Here is a 17247-nt window from a genome sequence, read left to right as displayed (position 1 = left end):
GGATGCAAAATGTATGAAGTGTCATGATACCACCACTTTTTTTCTTCTAGAAAGGGAGAGGGATCCCTCCAATGCCTGTGTGCAATTTCAAGCGAATGAGGGAGTATTTAGGGAAAACTTGTCAAAGGAGGGGGTATTTAGGACATTTCCAAAGGGGTGCTACAATGTTTCGGTTTTAAGTGGACATTGTATGAAACATTGAGCTATTTTACTATGAGTAGTCATCTCGTTCCATATCATATTAATACCTTCATTTAATTTCCATCTTCCCTATATTACTAATTTATCAATAATTGTCTTGGCGGTTTTCACTATACTCTAGGTAGCCCTTTCTGTGACTCGAACCCATGACGTGGTGTTCAACTCTGATACTAAATGTTAAGTATTTGACTGATACACCAAAAGCTCCGAAACTGATGGAACACGTTAAAGCTAAATCCTATATTAGATTGACCTAATCTAGTGCTCATACACTAGAGTGGGCCCCACTAGGCACATAACAAATTTTGATTTGAAAATATCAAGATTACCTATCTTTGCCAATTTTATATTCCATATCAGAGGCAAACACATTAAAATAGACTCTCCATTATGTCTGTGATCAGCTCTAGCAATTCGTTATCTTTCTAGTTTGGAATTTGGATCAAGTGACTGATATTTCAGGTCTTCCCTCCTAGTTTTCTTTGCTTCAAAACAAGCTTAATGTGCTTAATGGCTTAAGTTCTGTCTCGCTAAAGGTGTCATTATTAAAGATATGGGAGCCTCATGGTCAAACCCACTTCAACTAGGTCCATAACTACTCTCTCTCTCTCTCTCTCTCTTCTGCACATCAATTGTAAACCATATTAAATATATCCTTTAGATGTAAATGGATAAGATTTTGCAGCTCTTGTATACCACCTATCATTCTCTGTAACACATTAGAGATACAATATAGAAACCACTCACAACTCAATTTGAGATTATTCTCAACACTTTTATTCACATGAATGATGAAACATGATAAGTAGTCACCCTTGTCAGCTACTAAATTTATCTTAAATGATTTGAAGATAAAACAAAAGCAAAGAGAGTAAATCTACCACTAAAAGGAAAATGCACAGTATGATCAATATACTAAACTGAGAAAGTTACTTTATTAAGGATTTTTAGCTCAATTTAATGAGAGAAACAAAATCATGGGAAGTAAAATGCAAGTAAAATAAATAATAAAAAAAAATGAGAGAGGGAGAGCTTACAGAAAAAAGGGCATACCCAGCGCGCCCGACGCTCCTGCAACTGTGGGGTCTGGGGAGGTTCATAATGTACGCGGTCTTACCCTTGCTTTGCGGAGAGGATAACCAAGTACTACAATGTGTCAATATGTAATTATATCCTTGAAATTAATAGAGTATCTAAGCTTTATTTTCTGACATATAGCAAGCCACAATTGAAACATATAAATATAGCTCTATACAGCATTGTCTATTTCCAATTCTTCTTTGAGACTTTTGTTGTTTTGGCATGCTGTTGTATCACTAAGATCATGGCATCACTTCTAAAATCAGATGAGGTCAATATGTCCCCAATTGTTCCTAGCTCTGTAAGCTCACTCCATTCTGCAAGTCCCGACATAACTGGTGAGTTATTATCATGGAGTCTTCCCACCATAACAAGTTGGTAATCATCACTCTCAAGTGACTGAATTACACGAAGAGATCCGGTCCCATCCTTCACTCTTTCCTCAATGTATCTGATCCGATCATTATCTGCCTTTTTGTACCTAAACTCATTAATTATATGATCATCGAGGTCCAAATTTTCCTCTGTTTCATAGATTCCATCATGGTTTGGAAGAATTCGAATTACCAGGAGACTGACCTTGGGATGTCCAGATAATCGAGTTGCGAAGGCCAATGCTTCTCTATCATCAGGACCACCAAAAAATAATACAGCAACACGAAATGGAGACCAACTTGCTAATGCAGACCATGAGTCTCTCCAAAGCCCCCGTTCAATAAGGATTGCAACAGAGCAAGGGGCTTTTTCAAGGACTCTTAGGTTCATAGACCTATAGCCCAAACGAGCTGTCTCTGACATGCTTCCTCTGGTAGCTCTTTGCTCATGGAAGGGAAGAATTATAAGGGAAGTCCTCTTTTCAAGAGCGAACATGCAAACATCGTCGTACATGGCAGAAACTGGAGTGACAGCTGTGAACGCATTCACTGTGATACTCACTTCATTCTTTCCTTCATATTGCCTAAAAGCATTAACAATGTGTGCAGAGAGCTTGGCCTTTGAAGAAGTGTACATTAATGAATTGTGAGAGATGAAAAGTGGTGTTGCACGACCAACAAGCTCTACCAAATGGAGAATGTAGACTGAAATGGGATCATACTGGGTATGGTGGGAGGCTTCAAGAATGTTGATGAGGGAGGGAACACTTTCTTCTTTGTGGATGCACATCAGAAGTCTAAGTTCGATGTTGGGTTTGGAGTCCATAATAGTCCTTCTACTGTAAACCAAATATCTCTTTGAAGGATCATAGGAAACTTTTAGCAGGAATGTGATCACCATTGTTGTGACCAGCATAGAAGTACACACCATCATAAAGCATTCATTGTTTAATTGCTGCCCACATAAAAGTTTTTTTTTTTTTAATGGTTAGTCACATTTCTGAACCAAAAAAGTTTTAAAAAATATATATAATTAAAGGTAAAAGAGTATAGCTAAACATAGATGGAGATGAGGTAGTTTATTGAACCTCCTTTCTTCTAGTTGCTTTGACAATGGCGAGCTCAAGGGCACCTTTGACGTTGACAATAAGGGCAACTGAGAGAGCATCAGACAAGGGTAACTTGCATTTGATAGCAGCAGCAAATGCTCCCAAAAATTTTCCAAAGCAGGCAATAAGGATTATCATCCCCACGTTCAGAAGATTTGAAATAGGTATGGAAAAAATATTTATTGCCAAACCAATTTTGAGGAAGTAGATTGGCATAAGAATCCATGAAACAATGACTTCAAGCCTCTTTACTAGGGCTGCTCCTAAAGGTGGCCCGGGAGGTATAGCTATGCCCAGAACAAAAGGCCCCAATATGATAGGGTAGCCCATCCAATGACTTCCTAACCCAGAAACTAAGACAGCTACAAAAATGGAATAGATGGAAGCTGAGGCCCCCTCCTTATTCCTTTTGATTATTAACAATGCCAGTGGCCGGATGATGAAGATGATGCCCAGTATGAAACCAATAGCTCGGAGAATTGCTAGAAATGATATGGAATGACCGTTATTACCCCACAATTGGTATAAAACAGAACACATGCCACCTACAATTGATGAAGACAATGCCATACCACCAAACTCTGAATTTAAGATATTGAGCTCGAAGAGATAGCGAGCAATGATAGGGAATGTGAAGATCGTCTGTGCCCTCATTACATAGGGGATTGATTCTTTCAATGATTGATCAGTAAGGGAGTCATATACATAATAAAAACCAAAGAGAGGAGAAAGAATAGAACAGATGCCAGCTGAAATTCCTATTGCATATCCTTTCTGTCCAATCCTCTTTACTATCCATGGGTCCATATAAACTCCAATCAAGAAGAAATAGAACATGATTCCCAGTACTGCAATTACATCCAACATTATGAAACTCTGTAATGGAAACAATAATCTTGCAATCGTCTTGCTATGTGCCAAAGCAGAAGGACCTAGCAGGACACCACCCTGGTCAATCAATTGTAAGCGATCAGTATCAACTACTCTGCATATTGTAATGTCATCAAGACTTAGATGTGTACATTGTTACTTTGATAATGGTGGAGGGTCTAATTTCCCAATGCAAGAATACTGTATCAGGAACCATTATTATCTTATAATTATAGTTAAAAAGCATTCTTTTTCAAGGGTTTTCTTCTCATTTTGCTTGTTATCCATAATGCTACTAGTCCATCTGATACATCCAATATTCATCGGGCCAATCAGTGGCCGCCACGTGTCACAGGGCGACCCGCTCCGTAACCAAGGAAACGAACCGTGGTCCCAATACCGGGCGCGGCCAGCACCAAGGCGTGGCCTCCACTGGGCGCACCTCACCTAGGCGTGGCCACAACCAGGAGGCCTCTCACCCAGCGCGCCACACCCAGGGGCGCTGCCCGCACCCAGCGCGGCCGCACCCAAAGCGCGGCTCGCACTAGGGCGCGGCCTCGCACCAGAGCGGCCCACACCCAGCGCTGGCCTGCACCCAGCGCGACCGCACCCAGCGCGGTACCGCACCAGCGCGCCTCGCACCAGCGTGGCCTGCACTCCAGCGCGCTGGCTCGCACCCAGCGCGGCCCCCCAGCGCGCTGCCGCACCCAGCGCCTGCACTGCACGGCTCGCACTGTGCGCGGCCGCACCAGCGCGGCCACCACTCAGCGCACCTCACCAAGGCGCAGCCACACCCAGCGCGGCCTCCTCACCACGCGGCCTCCCACCCCGCGGCCTCACCCAGCGCGGCCTCCTCCCCGCGCGCCTCCTCGCCACGCCACGCCACCTCCTCACCCCGCGGCCTCACCCAGCGCTGCCTCCTCACCACGGCGCGCCTCACCCAGCGCGGCCTCCTCTCCAGTGCGGCCTCACCCGGCGCGGCCTCACTCGGCGCTGCCACCACGTGGGCGGCCTCACCTAGCGCGGCTACACACCCAGGGGCGCGGCTTGCACCCAGCACAAGATCGTGGGCACCGAGGTGGGGGCCACCCATCTATGACCCGATCGTACGCCAAGACTCATGTCACTACCAGGACTCTAGACCGCCGCTTAGAGGTCACGCATCCGGACGGATTCAAGCACCAAGGACGCCGTCACCACAGTATCTATCCACCAAGGATCCCCGATGCCACCAGACACTCCTCCCACAGTGAGATGGCCAATCGTGATAGAGCCCCGTTACCCAGGGCCTCTATCCACTCAACGGCACACTCGCCATCAAACCGGGACTCTCCACACCGCCATACACCGCCATATGCTACTATAAAAGGCAAGGTACGCAACCCCATAAGGGGGATCTAAACTCTTCGAATAATCACTATTCATCTATTTGCGCCAGGAGATCTAACTTTGGCACGGAGAGCCCTAGGCCGACCACACCGGTTCTCTCCTCGACGACCCCTTTGGTCCACTTGCAGTGACGGCACTCGCAGACCGCTCGACGATTTCTTGACGCAATGCATTGGCGCCGTCTGTGGGAACGACGCTAGCCATTACATTTACTAGCTCGCCTCCATACTCATTCAATGGCACGAAGGAAGACTACCACCACCAACAACGGAGCAAGGAATGGATCACCACCCCCGCAGGGCTCTCGCCGCAGAGTCAACCCACTGTGACCATGTCCCTCCGGAGGAGGAGATCCCCTTAATGACCGTTCGTGATCGCCGAGCCCAACAATGACGAGGCCAACGATGTGGTGGTGGAGGTGACACCGACCCCAATGCTCCAGCCATGTGGGTCGATCAACGACCGCAACGACAGATCCTCGATGAACAACGACTCTTTCGAGAATACCTCGACGCAGCGTGCGACATCTCACCGTCGGAGGACTTCACCAAAGCAAGAAGGGTGGAGTCCATACCTCAACAAGAGCCAAACCCTAGGAGATCATCTCCCAGTGGCGCGAGATCGAGAGACTTGCGCGACAGCAACCCCCACTCCAGCAATGGGGAGCCTTCCCAAAGATCCCAGGAGAACAAGAGACCTCTCACCACCGCCGAACGTGGAGGACGCCAACACCCAGGGCGAGGGTGTCTAGCCCGCAGAGATCGGTCCTGGAGGTCCGTGTTCACTGACGACCGGAAGAAAGTCACATACCACGCACGGCCGACCTGCCAGAAGAAAGCCCTCACCTTCACAACAGGGTTCATCCCGCGTGACCATTCACCATCCCGCCAACACTCAAGGCGGAAGGGACATCCAGAGAGAACGTGAACGGGTCGCAGCGAACGTCCGCTAGGCGTGGGGGCGGACACGGACGAGGAGCTCGATCAAAGACTCGCGACCTGGATGAGAAGTCGGAAGGGTTGAAGAAGCGCACTCAAAGGCGAGACACATTCCATACCGGACAACACCCCTTCTCAAGAGATCATGTCACCCACACTACCTTCCGTGCTCGACTACCCACCTTTGAACTCTGCATGGTACCACCGACCCTAATGACCACATCAACTACTTTAATGGCATGATGACGCCGTATGGGGCCGGACGTGGTATCCTGTCGGGCATTCCCCGCGTCCTCAAGGGAGCAGCCACATCATGGTTCTCCAGTGCTACGACCGAGATCTATAGGCTCGCTCGCAGAGCTATGCGAACAGCCGTCACCCGCTTCCAAAGCGTGCAAGCGTAAGAAGACCATCACACCCATCAACGTGGTACGTAACCCTGGGAATCTCTCGGGAATACGTTACCAGTGTTCACCAAGGAGTCCCCGGAGGTTCGAGACTTGGATGACCGGACACAGATGCAGCCCTAGCAGGAGGTATTAGGGACCTGGACTTGATCAAGGACCTGCACGTCATGAGACCAGGACTATGAAAGAGCTCCTAGAGCGGTGCAACGAGTTTGCAAATATGGCCGAGGTACTACAAGCTAGAACAAAAATAATCGAGGCCAAGCCACAGGACAACAAGAGGTCAGCACCGATGACCGCAAAGAGGGTAAGAGGTCGAGGACAGAGCGCCGACAAGAGAAGAGCGACCACCCGCCTAGAGGACAGATCACGCCTGGAGAGAAGTGAGAGGGCAAGCACCCTTGAGTTCACACCATCGAACACCACCAGTCCCGATACTCATGCAGATCCAAGACCGTGACCTACTCCAAAGGGCCACGACCCATGCTAGCAGCGCCTGAGAAGCGAAACCCTAACAAATATTGTCTCTTCCACAAAGAGAATGGGCACGACACTGAGGAGTGCTATCAATTGAAGAGAGAGATAGAACAACCGGTAAAAGCAGGAAGCTTGAACAAGTATGTGAAGGGGAGACGTGACAACCGCTCGTGCCAAGGAGATAGAGGTCGCGACGGAGACAGAGTGGAACCGAGACGAGAAGAAAGAAGAACAGACGAGAGAGAGACCGCCTGTAAGAGCAGAGATGCCACGTAACCTAGTGGCACCAAGGACCTCCTATCCTCACCATACTTGGAGGACCAGGGCAAGAGTCCACCAGTAAAAGCTAAAGCTCATGCCAGTTCGTGGGAGTGGCAGAGAAGCCCAAGAGATAGCCAGGACCGAGGCGTGATCTCCTTCTCGATGAAGACCTGGAAGGACTAAACTTCCCGCATGAAGATGCCCTGGTAGTACAGGTGGAGGTAGCCAATCGACTTGTACACAGTGGTACGATAGACACAGGGCGTCGCGTGACGTACTCTCCTTGGACGCCTATCGACGCCCGAGTTCGGGACGACCAACTCAAACCAGAGCCCACTTATCTCCATGGATTCTCGGTGCCACCGCTCCATCGAGAGGTACCATAGAGCTACCCGTTACCTTCGGGTACACCCTCGACAAGTAACCATCATGGTAAATTTTATGGTAGTCAAGTCCGTGGTGTCCTTCAACGGCCTCTTAGGGCGACCATCACCGATGCCCTTAGAGGAGTCATATCACCACTTCACCCGAAGATGAAGTTCCCCACCGAGAACGGGGTAGGCGAAGTCCGAGGAGATCGAAGAAGGCAAGGGAGTGCTACGCCACCTTCATGAAAAAGAATAATGGCAACACCCGTGGAGTGGCACTGCCTAGAGAGCATGATCAAGTGACCGGAGAGATGAGCCGACAGAGAGAAGGGGAAGGCGTGGAAGACCTCATCCCATGGCCACTCACCAGATGACCCCTCCAAGGTCGTTCAGTCGGCTCACCGCTAAGCAAGGAACAGAAAGAAGAACTTGGACACCTCCTCCAAGCAAACATAGATGTCTTCGCATGGTCAACCTCCGACATGCCAGGAATACCACGCTCCATAGCGGAACACCGACTACACGTCGACCCAACCAGAAGCCCGCTCAACGTAAGCGGCGTAACTCGCCCTCGACCGACAAGCGGAATCAAGGAGGAGGTCGAGAAGTTAAGCGATCGTGGTTCATCGAAAGGAGAAGTTCCCAACCTGGCTCGCCAACGTGGTCATGGTACCAAAGCCAAATGGGAAGTGGAGGATGTGTGTCGACTACACCGACCAACAAGGCATGCCCAAAAGATGAATACCCACCGCCCAGGATCGACCTACGATCGACGCCACCGCCGGCCATGAGATGCTGAGTTTCATGGACGCCTACTCCGGATACAACCAGATCCTCATGTGTGAGGATGATGAGTCTTACACCGCATTCGGATCGACAAAGAGAACTACCGCTACCACGTCATGCCATTCGGGTTAAAGAATGCAGGGCCACCTATCGGAGGATGGTCAACAAGATGTTCGAGGAGCAGATCGGGCGCAACATGGAGGTATATGTGGATGACATGCTCGTGAAAAGCGCCCACGCCAGCCAACACCGATCGACCTAGAGGAAGCATTCACAAGATCGAGGAGGAACCGGATGAAGCTAAACCTCGCAAGTGCGCCTTCGCGTAACGTCGGAAAATTCCCGGGGTTCATGGTCTCACCGTGGAATAGAAGCCAACCCATCCAAGATCAAGGCCATCCAAGAGATGGCACCTCCTCGAACGGTCGAGAGGTGCGAGGTTGAATGGAAGGGTCGCCGCCATTTCCGTGTTCGTGTCACGATCGGTGATAAGTGCTTACCATTCTTCAAAACATTGAAGAACCTCCGAAGCCCTAAGGACTTCACATGGACGGAAGAGTGCCAAAAGGCGTTCGGAGAATTGAAGGAGTACCTAGAGAGCCCACCCTTGCTTGGGCGACCGGAACCTAACGAAGAGTTGAAGCTCTACCGGCCGCCACCCTGCCGCGGCCACGCAGATCGTCAAGGAAGAGGACAAAGTCCAGAGGCCCATCTACTACGCACCATGTCCTCGATCGATGCGAGACCAGGTACACTAGGATCGAGAAGGTAGCCTATGCATTGGTAATGGCACCAGAAGCTACGACCATACTTCCAAGCCCATACCATCATAGTCCTCACGCACCTACCCCAAGAAGATATCGCATGCCGGACGCCTCGGGAGATTGATAGCATGGGCGGTGGAGTTAAGTGAGCATGACATCGTTCCAACCCAGGATCGCCATCAAAGGCCAAGCCTTGCGACTTCGTCGTTGAATGCACCTTACCGCAGACAGAGCGAAAAAAAAAAAGGAAGAGAGAGAGGCCAAGTGGCTACGGCCCAAGAGGCCATGGCCAAAAGACCATGACCAAGGGGCCACGGGCAAAGGGTTATGGTCGTCATCAATGAACGTCACCTATCAAAAGAGAGAGGCCAAGTGGCTACGGCCAAGAGGCCATGACCAAGAGGCCATGGCCAAAAGACCACGATTTACCAAGAGGCCACGGCCAAAGGGCTATGGTCGTAACCTATCAAGAGAAAAAAAAAAAAAAAAAAAAAATTTTTGGGTGCCATCCGTCAAAGGCCGCGCTGCCCAAAGCAAAGAAGAAAAGAGAGAAGAAAGAAAAATAAAAAGGGGGTCTTTGGCCATGGCCAAGGACCACAATCGACAAACCATGGTAGAAGTTCAAGGTTCGAGGTTCGAGGTTCGAGGTCGGGAAGTTAGAGATGGTTCGAGTTCTAAGGATCGAGAATGCAACTGTTGATGCAATCGTCCAGCTAGCCAATGATGAACTCGAAACCTGGCCAATGCAAAGGTACGTGGAAATATTACATGAGCTAACATGCCGGGAGAAGAAAGTTAATGAGATTGAGGAGGGGCCTAGCTAGATGGACCCTATACTCAACTACCTACAGGACGACGCCTTACCGTAAGACAAGGCCGAGGCAAGGAAGATCGTGATGAGAGCTCAAAGCACACCGTCCTAGACGGGTACTCGTACAAGCGGGGGCAACAAGCACCACTACTCCGGTGCCTAGGACCCAAGGGGGCGGAGTACGCCCTAGCCGAAGTCCATGAGGGGATATGTGGAAGCCACATGGGGACGAGCCCTAGCCTACAAAATCCTCCGCCAAGGACTATACGGCCACGAATGCAAGAGGAGGCCATCCAATATGCCAAGAAGTGCGAGCAATGTCGCTTGTTCGCCCAAGACCCATCTACCCGCCACCAAGCCGACATCAATCCTCAACCCCATACCTTTTGCCATGTGGGGACTCGACATCTTAGGCAACTTCACCGCAGCACCAGGAAACAGAAAGTACCGGTCGTCGCGATCGACTACTTCACCAAGTGGGTTGAAGCTAAACCCTTGGCCAAGATAACGGAGACAGAGATGGAGAAGTTCATCCGCGACGACGCCATCTACAGGTTCGGGTACCACGGATCCTCGTCTCGCATAATGGAAAACAATTCAACAACCCCAAATTCCAAGCATTCTCACACATACAACATCGACTATCGGCCGTGGTCGGTAGCATACCCACGGGCCAATGGTCGTGGAGGTCACCAACGTAACGCTACCGGAAGGAGTCAAGAAAAGGCCGAGGAGCCAAAGGCAAGTGGGTAGAAGAGTTACCCAACGTCCCGTGGGCATACCGAACTACAAGACGGACGCCCACAGGAGAGAGCCCATTCCGCCTAGCATATGGCAATCAAGCATTGGCACCGATAGAGGTCTGCGCCATGTCCCATAGGGTTCTCGCACTTCAATGAACGCACCTATGTCGGCATGCATCGCGGCGAACCTGGACTTTATAGATGAGGTCGGCCCACGGGAGAGAGCCCATTCCGCCTAGCATATGGCATCAAGCATTGGCACCGATAGAGGTCTCGCGCATGTCCCATAGGGTTCGCACTTCAATGAACGCACCTATGTCGACAGATCGCGGCGAACCTGGACTTTATAGATGAGGTCCGAGAGAGAACACTACTAAGGAACGTCGCCTACCAAAGAACGTCATCGCAGGTACTATAATGCCAGGGTCAAGGAAAGGTTATTCCACCAGGGAGATTTAGTACTGCTGAGGGCAAGTGCATCACATCCACGAAAGGCGGGAAGTCAGTCACACAACCGGAAGGACCCTACATAGTCTCCAAGCAGATACGCCCGGGGACCTACCGCTTGAAGACTCCAGGGGTCAAGAAGGTAGACCGTGCCTGAACTCACTATACTTGAAGAAGTACTATCGCAGAAAATAACAACAGGAGTTTGACACCACCAACAAGAGAGATGGCATTACGCTTTCAAGGATGAATTGAAAAAATTCGGAATGCTCGGCTTCTTCTACTACTCAACCGAGGCTTCGTGCCTAAGGCGGTATGCCAACATCGAGGCTTCATGCCTAAGGCGGTATGCCAACACCGAGGCTTCGTGCCTAAGGCGGTATGCCAACATCGAGGCTTCATGCCTAAGGCGGTATGCCAACACCGAGGCTTCGTGCCTAAGGCGGTATGCCAACACCGAGGCTTCGTGCCTAAGGCGGTATGCCAACATCGAGGCTTCGTGCCTAAGGCGGTATGCCAACACCGAGGCTTCGTGCCTAAGGCGGTATGCCAACACCGAGGCTTCGTGCCTAAGGCGGTATGCCAACATCGAGGCTTCGTGCCTAAGGCGGTATGCCAACACCGAGGCTTCGTGCCTAAGGCGGTATGCCAACATCGAGGCTTCGTGCCTAAGGCGGTATGCCAACACCGAGGCTTCGTGCCTAAGGCGGTATGCCAACATCGAGGCTTCTCGTGCCTAAGGCGGTATGCCAACATCGAGGCTTCGTGCCTAAGGCGGTATGCCAACACCGAGGCTTCGTGCCTAAGGCGGTATGCCAACATCGAGGCTTCGTGCCTAAGGCGGTATGCCAACATCGAGGCTTCGTGCCTAAGGCGGTATGCCAACATCGAGGCTTCGTGCCTAAGGCGACATGCCAATATTGAGGCTTCATGCCTAAGGCGTTATGCCACCCCCGAGGCTTCATGCCTAAGGCTTTATGCCACCACCGAGGCTTCATGCCTACTGGCGTTATGCCACCCCGAGGCTTCGGGCCTAAGGCGGTATGCCAACACCGAGGCTTCGTGCCTAAGGCGGTATGCCAACATCGAGGCTTCGTGCCTAAGGCGGTATGCCAACATCGAGGCTTCGTGGCCTAAGGCGATATGCCAACATTGAGGCCTCGTGCCTAAGGCGGTATGCCAACACCGAGGCTTCGTGCCTAAGGCGATATGCCAACACCGAGGCTTCGTGCCTAAGGCGACATGCCAATATTGAGGCTTTATGCCTAAGGCGTTATGCCACCCCGAGGCTTCATGCCTAAGGCTTTATGCCACCACCGAGGCTTCATGCCTAAGGCGTTATGCCACCCCGAGGCTTCATGCCTAAGGCTTTATGCCACCACCGAGGCTCTATGCCTAAGGCGTTATGCCACCCTTGAGGCTTCATGCCACTACCGAGGCTTTATGCCTAAGGCAACATGCCACCACGAGGCTCTATGCCTAAGGCGTCATGCCACCACCGAGGCTTCATGCCAACACGAGGCTTCATGCCTAAGGCGACATGCCACCACGGAGGCTTCAGCCTAAGGCGTCATGCCACCACCGAGGCCGTATGCCTAAGGCGTCATGCCAACACCGAGGCTCTACGCCTAAGGCGTTAACCCACCAAGGTCCAAGGATCACCAAGGCACGACGCCACTACCAAAATCCCATGACTATCAAGGGTCGAGAGCATCAACGTGCAAACGATCACCAGGAGACAATGCAATCAATATCAAAGCGACAAGGATCAAATCATATCAACATCTACGAAAGAGTCAAGTACATACAAAAGCAAGCATCACAATCCAAAAGTTATCATCCAAAAAGTTAACATCTAGAAAGAACATCTATAAAATCGGGGGCATCTAGTGGAGGAGCACTCCGATCCGAGAAGGAGACATCATATCACCTCACTGGGATGAGCAACACTCTCCTCTCGTAAGACCGCACCCTCCTCTGTCACCACAACATCATCCTCGGGAGAGACACGAGCCACTATAGCAGCCTCGGTAGCAACAGAGTGACCTCGAGAGAACCTTGAGAAGTCATAATCACGGGTCTTCTCAGGATGCGAACCGCCAAGTCCGAAGAAGTCAAGACGCTAGGAATGAAAGCCAACTTACTCCTAAGGTCACCAACAGAATAGAAGCTCTGAGGCCCTACGACCCCTACTAAGGGGGAATCTCCGTAAACATCCTCCTCCCCTTCACTAGCAACAGGGGAAGGCAAAGAAGAAAAAGTATCAGGGGAAGAAGACTCCTCAAGGATCCAACCACGACCGCAAGCTGGATCGGGGTCATTAGGGGATGACATGGATAAATAATGAAGCGCACTAGCTACTTGGTCGAGCAACGATCTCCCGCACAAGAAGCCAACAAGAAAAATGAAATGAAGACCACCGCAAAGTATAAACAAGCAGATCCATCATAGACAAGAAGGAGAGTGGACAAACATGAGGGTCCATCACACCCACAGCCACCATCCCAGCTCACCACACCCAGCAGCGGCGGCCACCCGACGCCTCACGCAGCGCGCTCAAGCCCCATAAGCGCGCCACATCCACAGCGCGGCCACCCAGGCGTACCACACTAGCGCGGCCTCACCGAGGCACGACTTCACCACGGTCTCACCGAGGCGTAGCCACACCGCGCGGCCTCACCTAGGCACCGCCCCTATTAAAAAAAAAAAAAAAAAAAAAAAAAAAAAGAAAAAAGAGAGCAAAAGAAAGAAAGGGGACCGATTTACCTCGACAAAAAGGTGACCGCAGCGGAAAGACAGCACACGGCGACGACTTAGCCGCACCACGAGGCACAATCAAGGGATAGAGGTCACAAGAGGCAAGGCACTCAAGCCAAGCACCACACAAGCCTTCCAAGCAAACCAAGGCACCAAGATAACACAACCCAAACACAAGGACCCAAAATCAATCAAAGTGGACAGAGCGGAGGTGACCCAAAAACAAGCACAGGGGTGGGCACCAAAGAGAAGACAAAAGACAAAAAAGGGGAATTAAAGGAGAGCAAAAGGGGAGACAAGAAGTAAGAAAGAGAAATGAGAAGTGAAAGAAGAAGGGAGAGGAAGGAACATATACCTACAAAAACAAAAAGAAAAAGTGTAGGAGGTAAGGTTTGAACCCCCAACCTCTCCTACCTCATTACTAGAGTTACAGAAGCCCCGCAAGGAAAGTCTTGCTTGCGTGGACCCCTCACTATGTAAAGGCATCTACTCTCTTGGACATCCTATCCCAAGAGAGTGGGGGCAAATGATACATCCAATATTCATCGGCCAATCAAGGCCGCCACGTGTCACAGGGCGACCCGCCTCCGTAACCAAGGAAACGAACCAGTGGTCCCAATACCCAGCGCTGCCAAAGACCAAGGCGTGGCCTCCACTCTGCGCAGCCACACCTAGGCGTGGCCACAACCAGAGGCCTCTCACCCAGCGCGGCCACACCCAGCGCTGCTCGCACCCAGCGCGGCCGCACTCCAGCGCTGCTCGCACCCAGCGCTGCCCGCACTCCAGCGCGCCCGCACCCAGCGCTCCGCACCCAGCGCGGCCTCGCACTAGGCGCGGCCCGCACCAGCGCGCCTACACCCAGCGCGGCCCGCACTCCAGCGCGACTCGCACCCAGCGCGGCCTCGCACCAGCGCGCCCGCACCCAGCGTGGCCCCGCACTCCAGCGCGGCCCGCACCCAGCGCTGCCCGCACCAGCGCGGCCCGCACCCAGCGCTCCTCGCACTCCAGCGCTGGCCACCACTCAGCGCAGCTCACCAAGGCGCTGCCACACCCGTCGCGGCCTCACCACGCGCCCTCCTCACCCCGCGGCCTCACCCAGCGCGGCCTCACCCCGCGGCCTCCCGCCACGCCACGCGACCTCCTCACCCCGCGGCCTCACCCAGCGCGGCCTCCTCACCACGGCGCGGCCTCACCCAGCGCGGCCTCCTCTCCAGGGCGGCCTCACCCAGTGCGGCCTCACTCAGCGCGGCCACCACGTGGGCGCGGCCTCACCTAGGCGCGCACACACCCAGGGGCGCGGCTTGCACCCAGCACAAGATCGTGGCACCCGAGGTGGGGGCCACCCATCTATGACCCGATCGATCGCCAAGACTCATGTCACTACCAGACTCTAGACCGCCGCTTAGAGGTCACGTCATCCGACGGATTCAAGCACCAAGGACGCCGTCACCACAGTATCTATCCACCAAGGATCCCGATGCCACCAGACACTCCCTCCCACAGGAGATGGCTAATCGTGATAGAGCCCCGTACCCAGGGCCTCTATCCACTCAACGGCACACTCGCCATCAAACTGGGACTCTCCACACCGCCATACACCGCCATATGCTACTATAAAAGGCAAGGTACGCAACCCCATAAGGGGGATCTAAACTCTTCTCGAATAATCACTATTCATCCTGCTTGCGCCAGGAGATCTAACTTGGCATCGGAGAGCCCTAGGTCGACCACACCGGTTCTCTCTGATCGACCCCTTTGGTCCACTTGCAGGTGACGGCACTCGCAGGACCGCTCGACGATTTCTTGACGCAACACCATCTAAATGGCAACGGCCTAAAATTAAATTCTTTGACTTTAACAGAAGAAATTAAGAAGAAAACCAGAGAAAGGAACAGAGCATACCAAAATTTGGGCAACCATGAGGGGTTGGCCTAGAGGCTTGAGAATGATTAAGGTGAATAGAATTGTTATGGAAGCAAGAGACATCTGCAATACGAGGAGAGGGACAAAGTAACCAAGAGGATAATCGCCTTGTATGATGCCGCTTGAACTGGTCCTGTTGGAGAGGCAGGTCAGCCCCCTAGTTGAGTTCCCCAAGTAGTCTTCAAAGGCCCAGAACTCCTCTGGTTCCATCATCCTCGAGTCCATGGTGCCTCACACCCACCCTCTACAGACAGATAGACAGAGTGAGAGAGAGCGAGGAAGAGCGAGGAAGAGCGAGAGAGAGAGAGAGAGAGAGGAGACAAGGAGGAGAAATGGTGGTGCCACCAGCCAAACCAAACAGAGGAAGAGAAGAACAAAACTGAAACCAGCTTGGACTTCACAGAGCACTGGATGGACAACCGAGAAAAGAGGAGGATGACATGGCTTGAAGATGATACCGGTTTGGATTTAAGTTGACCCATTGACTTTTGTTCGTCTAAGAGAGTCCAGTACCGCTCCTCAAGGTTTGTTTTTTTAAGGGAACAAAGACGTCAGACACAAATCATCTTCCTCAACTCAACTCGTCTCTCTTCAGCCCCTTTCCTGCGACCCCGCCCCCCCCCCCTTTCCTGCAACTCCGCCCCCACCACTGCTGCCGGCGCAACCCATTTCCCCACCCCCACCCTTGTTGCTCGAACCTGTTATGCGCCACTTCTAAACTCTTCATCTGCCCAATGAATGTAGGGAGCCAGCCCTGGAGATGGTTGAAGCTGACATCGAACACGGTGAGTTGAGTGAGCTGGCTGATCTGCGGTGGCAAAGAACCGGTGAGGTTGTCGTTCAAGAAGATGATCTCGTTGAGGGTGGGGCCCATCTTCCCAATGCTGGCTGGGATGCAACCCCCCAAATCTTTGTTGGCCATGAAAACCAGCACCGAGACTGGGGATTTGCCCAGATTCTGAGGAATGCCGAAGCGGAACCGTTTGTCGTTGATGAAGAGTGCATCGAGCTCCTTATTGAAGAGTTAAGACAGAATGGGTCCGTCGAACTCATTGATGCGAAGATCCAGGTACTTCAGTACTTGAGGGTGGGCAACGACAGCACCACGAGAGGGAAGCGCCCCATGAAGCGATTGTTGCTGAGGTCCAGCTTGAAGAGCAGTTTCATGCGGCGGAAGGTGTCGAGGACGGACCCGCAGATGCGGTTGGAGTTGAGGTGAAAGAGGGTGAGATATCTGTAGGGAGGCCTAGCTCAGGTGGGAGGAAACCTGCAATGTCAACGGGTTTGAGATCAATACTGGCCACCACTCGCATGGAAGAGTCGAAGGGGGAGAAGATACAGTAGATACCGGAGTAGGAAGAAACGTTGGGGCCGACCCTGTTGACGGTGAAGTTGGAAGGGTCGGAGAACATGGAGGACTTCTATGCATGGAGTGCAATGTAGGCATTTCGAAGCCTCAGGTTCGGGTTCTCCAAGATGAAGGAAGGTGGTGGGTTGACGAAGTCGCCTTCACCAGCGGCAGCTACTGACGAGGTTTGGATG

The 17247-nt window shown here is 51.9% G+C and overlaps 1 protein-coding gene across 1 annotated transcript; it reads right to left on the bottom strand.

The window, feature by feature from the left end:
* Positions 1 to 1464: 1464 nt before the first annotated feature.
* Positions 1465 to 15953, bottom strand: LOC122665944 (cation/H(+) antiporter 15-like). Its single transcript, XM_043862068.1, has 3 exons — positions 15685 to 15953; positions 2744 to 3712; positions 1465 to 2610 (listed from the first exon to the last, which is right to left on the bottom strand). The coding sequence occupies exons 1-3, from the start codon at positions 15928 to 15930 to the stop codon at positions 1465 to 1467; spliced, it is 2361 nt and encodes a 786-aa protein (XP_043718003.1). The 5' UTR covers positions 15931 to 15953.
* Between the last annotated feature and the right edge of the window lie 1294 nt (positions 15954 to 17247).

The sequence above is a fragment of the Telopea speciosissima genome, chromosome 6, assembly GCF_018873765.1.
Source record: "Telopea speciosissima isolate NSW1024214 ecotype Mountain lineage chromosome 6, Tspe_v1, whole genome shotgun sequence".
Classification (NCBI taxonomy): Eukaryota; Viridiplantae; Streptophyta; class Magnoliopsida; order Proteales; family Proteaceae; genus Telopea; species Telopea speciosissima.
This window is presented reverse-complemented; position numbering and strand designations above follow the sequence as displayed.

What these genes read in the sequence shown, in the direction of transcription:
- LOC122665944 (XM_043862068.1), bottom strand. Translation starts at nt 15,930, where the DNA reads ATGGACTCGAGGATGATGGAACCAGAGGAGTTCTGGGCCTTTGAAGAC. An exon ending in TCATGGTTGCCCAAATTTTG is followed by an intron (nt 3,713 to 15,684) that starts GTATGCTCTGTT and finishes TTGATTGACCAG; the next exon opens with GGTGGTGTCCTGCTAGGTCC. An exon ending in AAGCAACTAGAAGAAAGGAG is followed by an intron (nt 2,611 to 2,743) that starts GTTCAATAAACT and finishes TTATGTGGGCAG; the next exon opens with CAATTAAACAATGAATGCTT.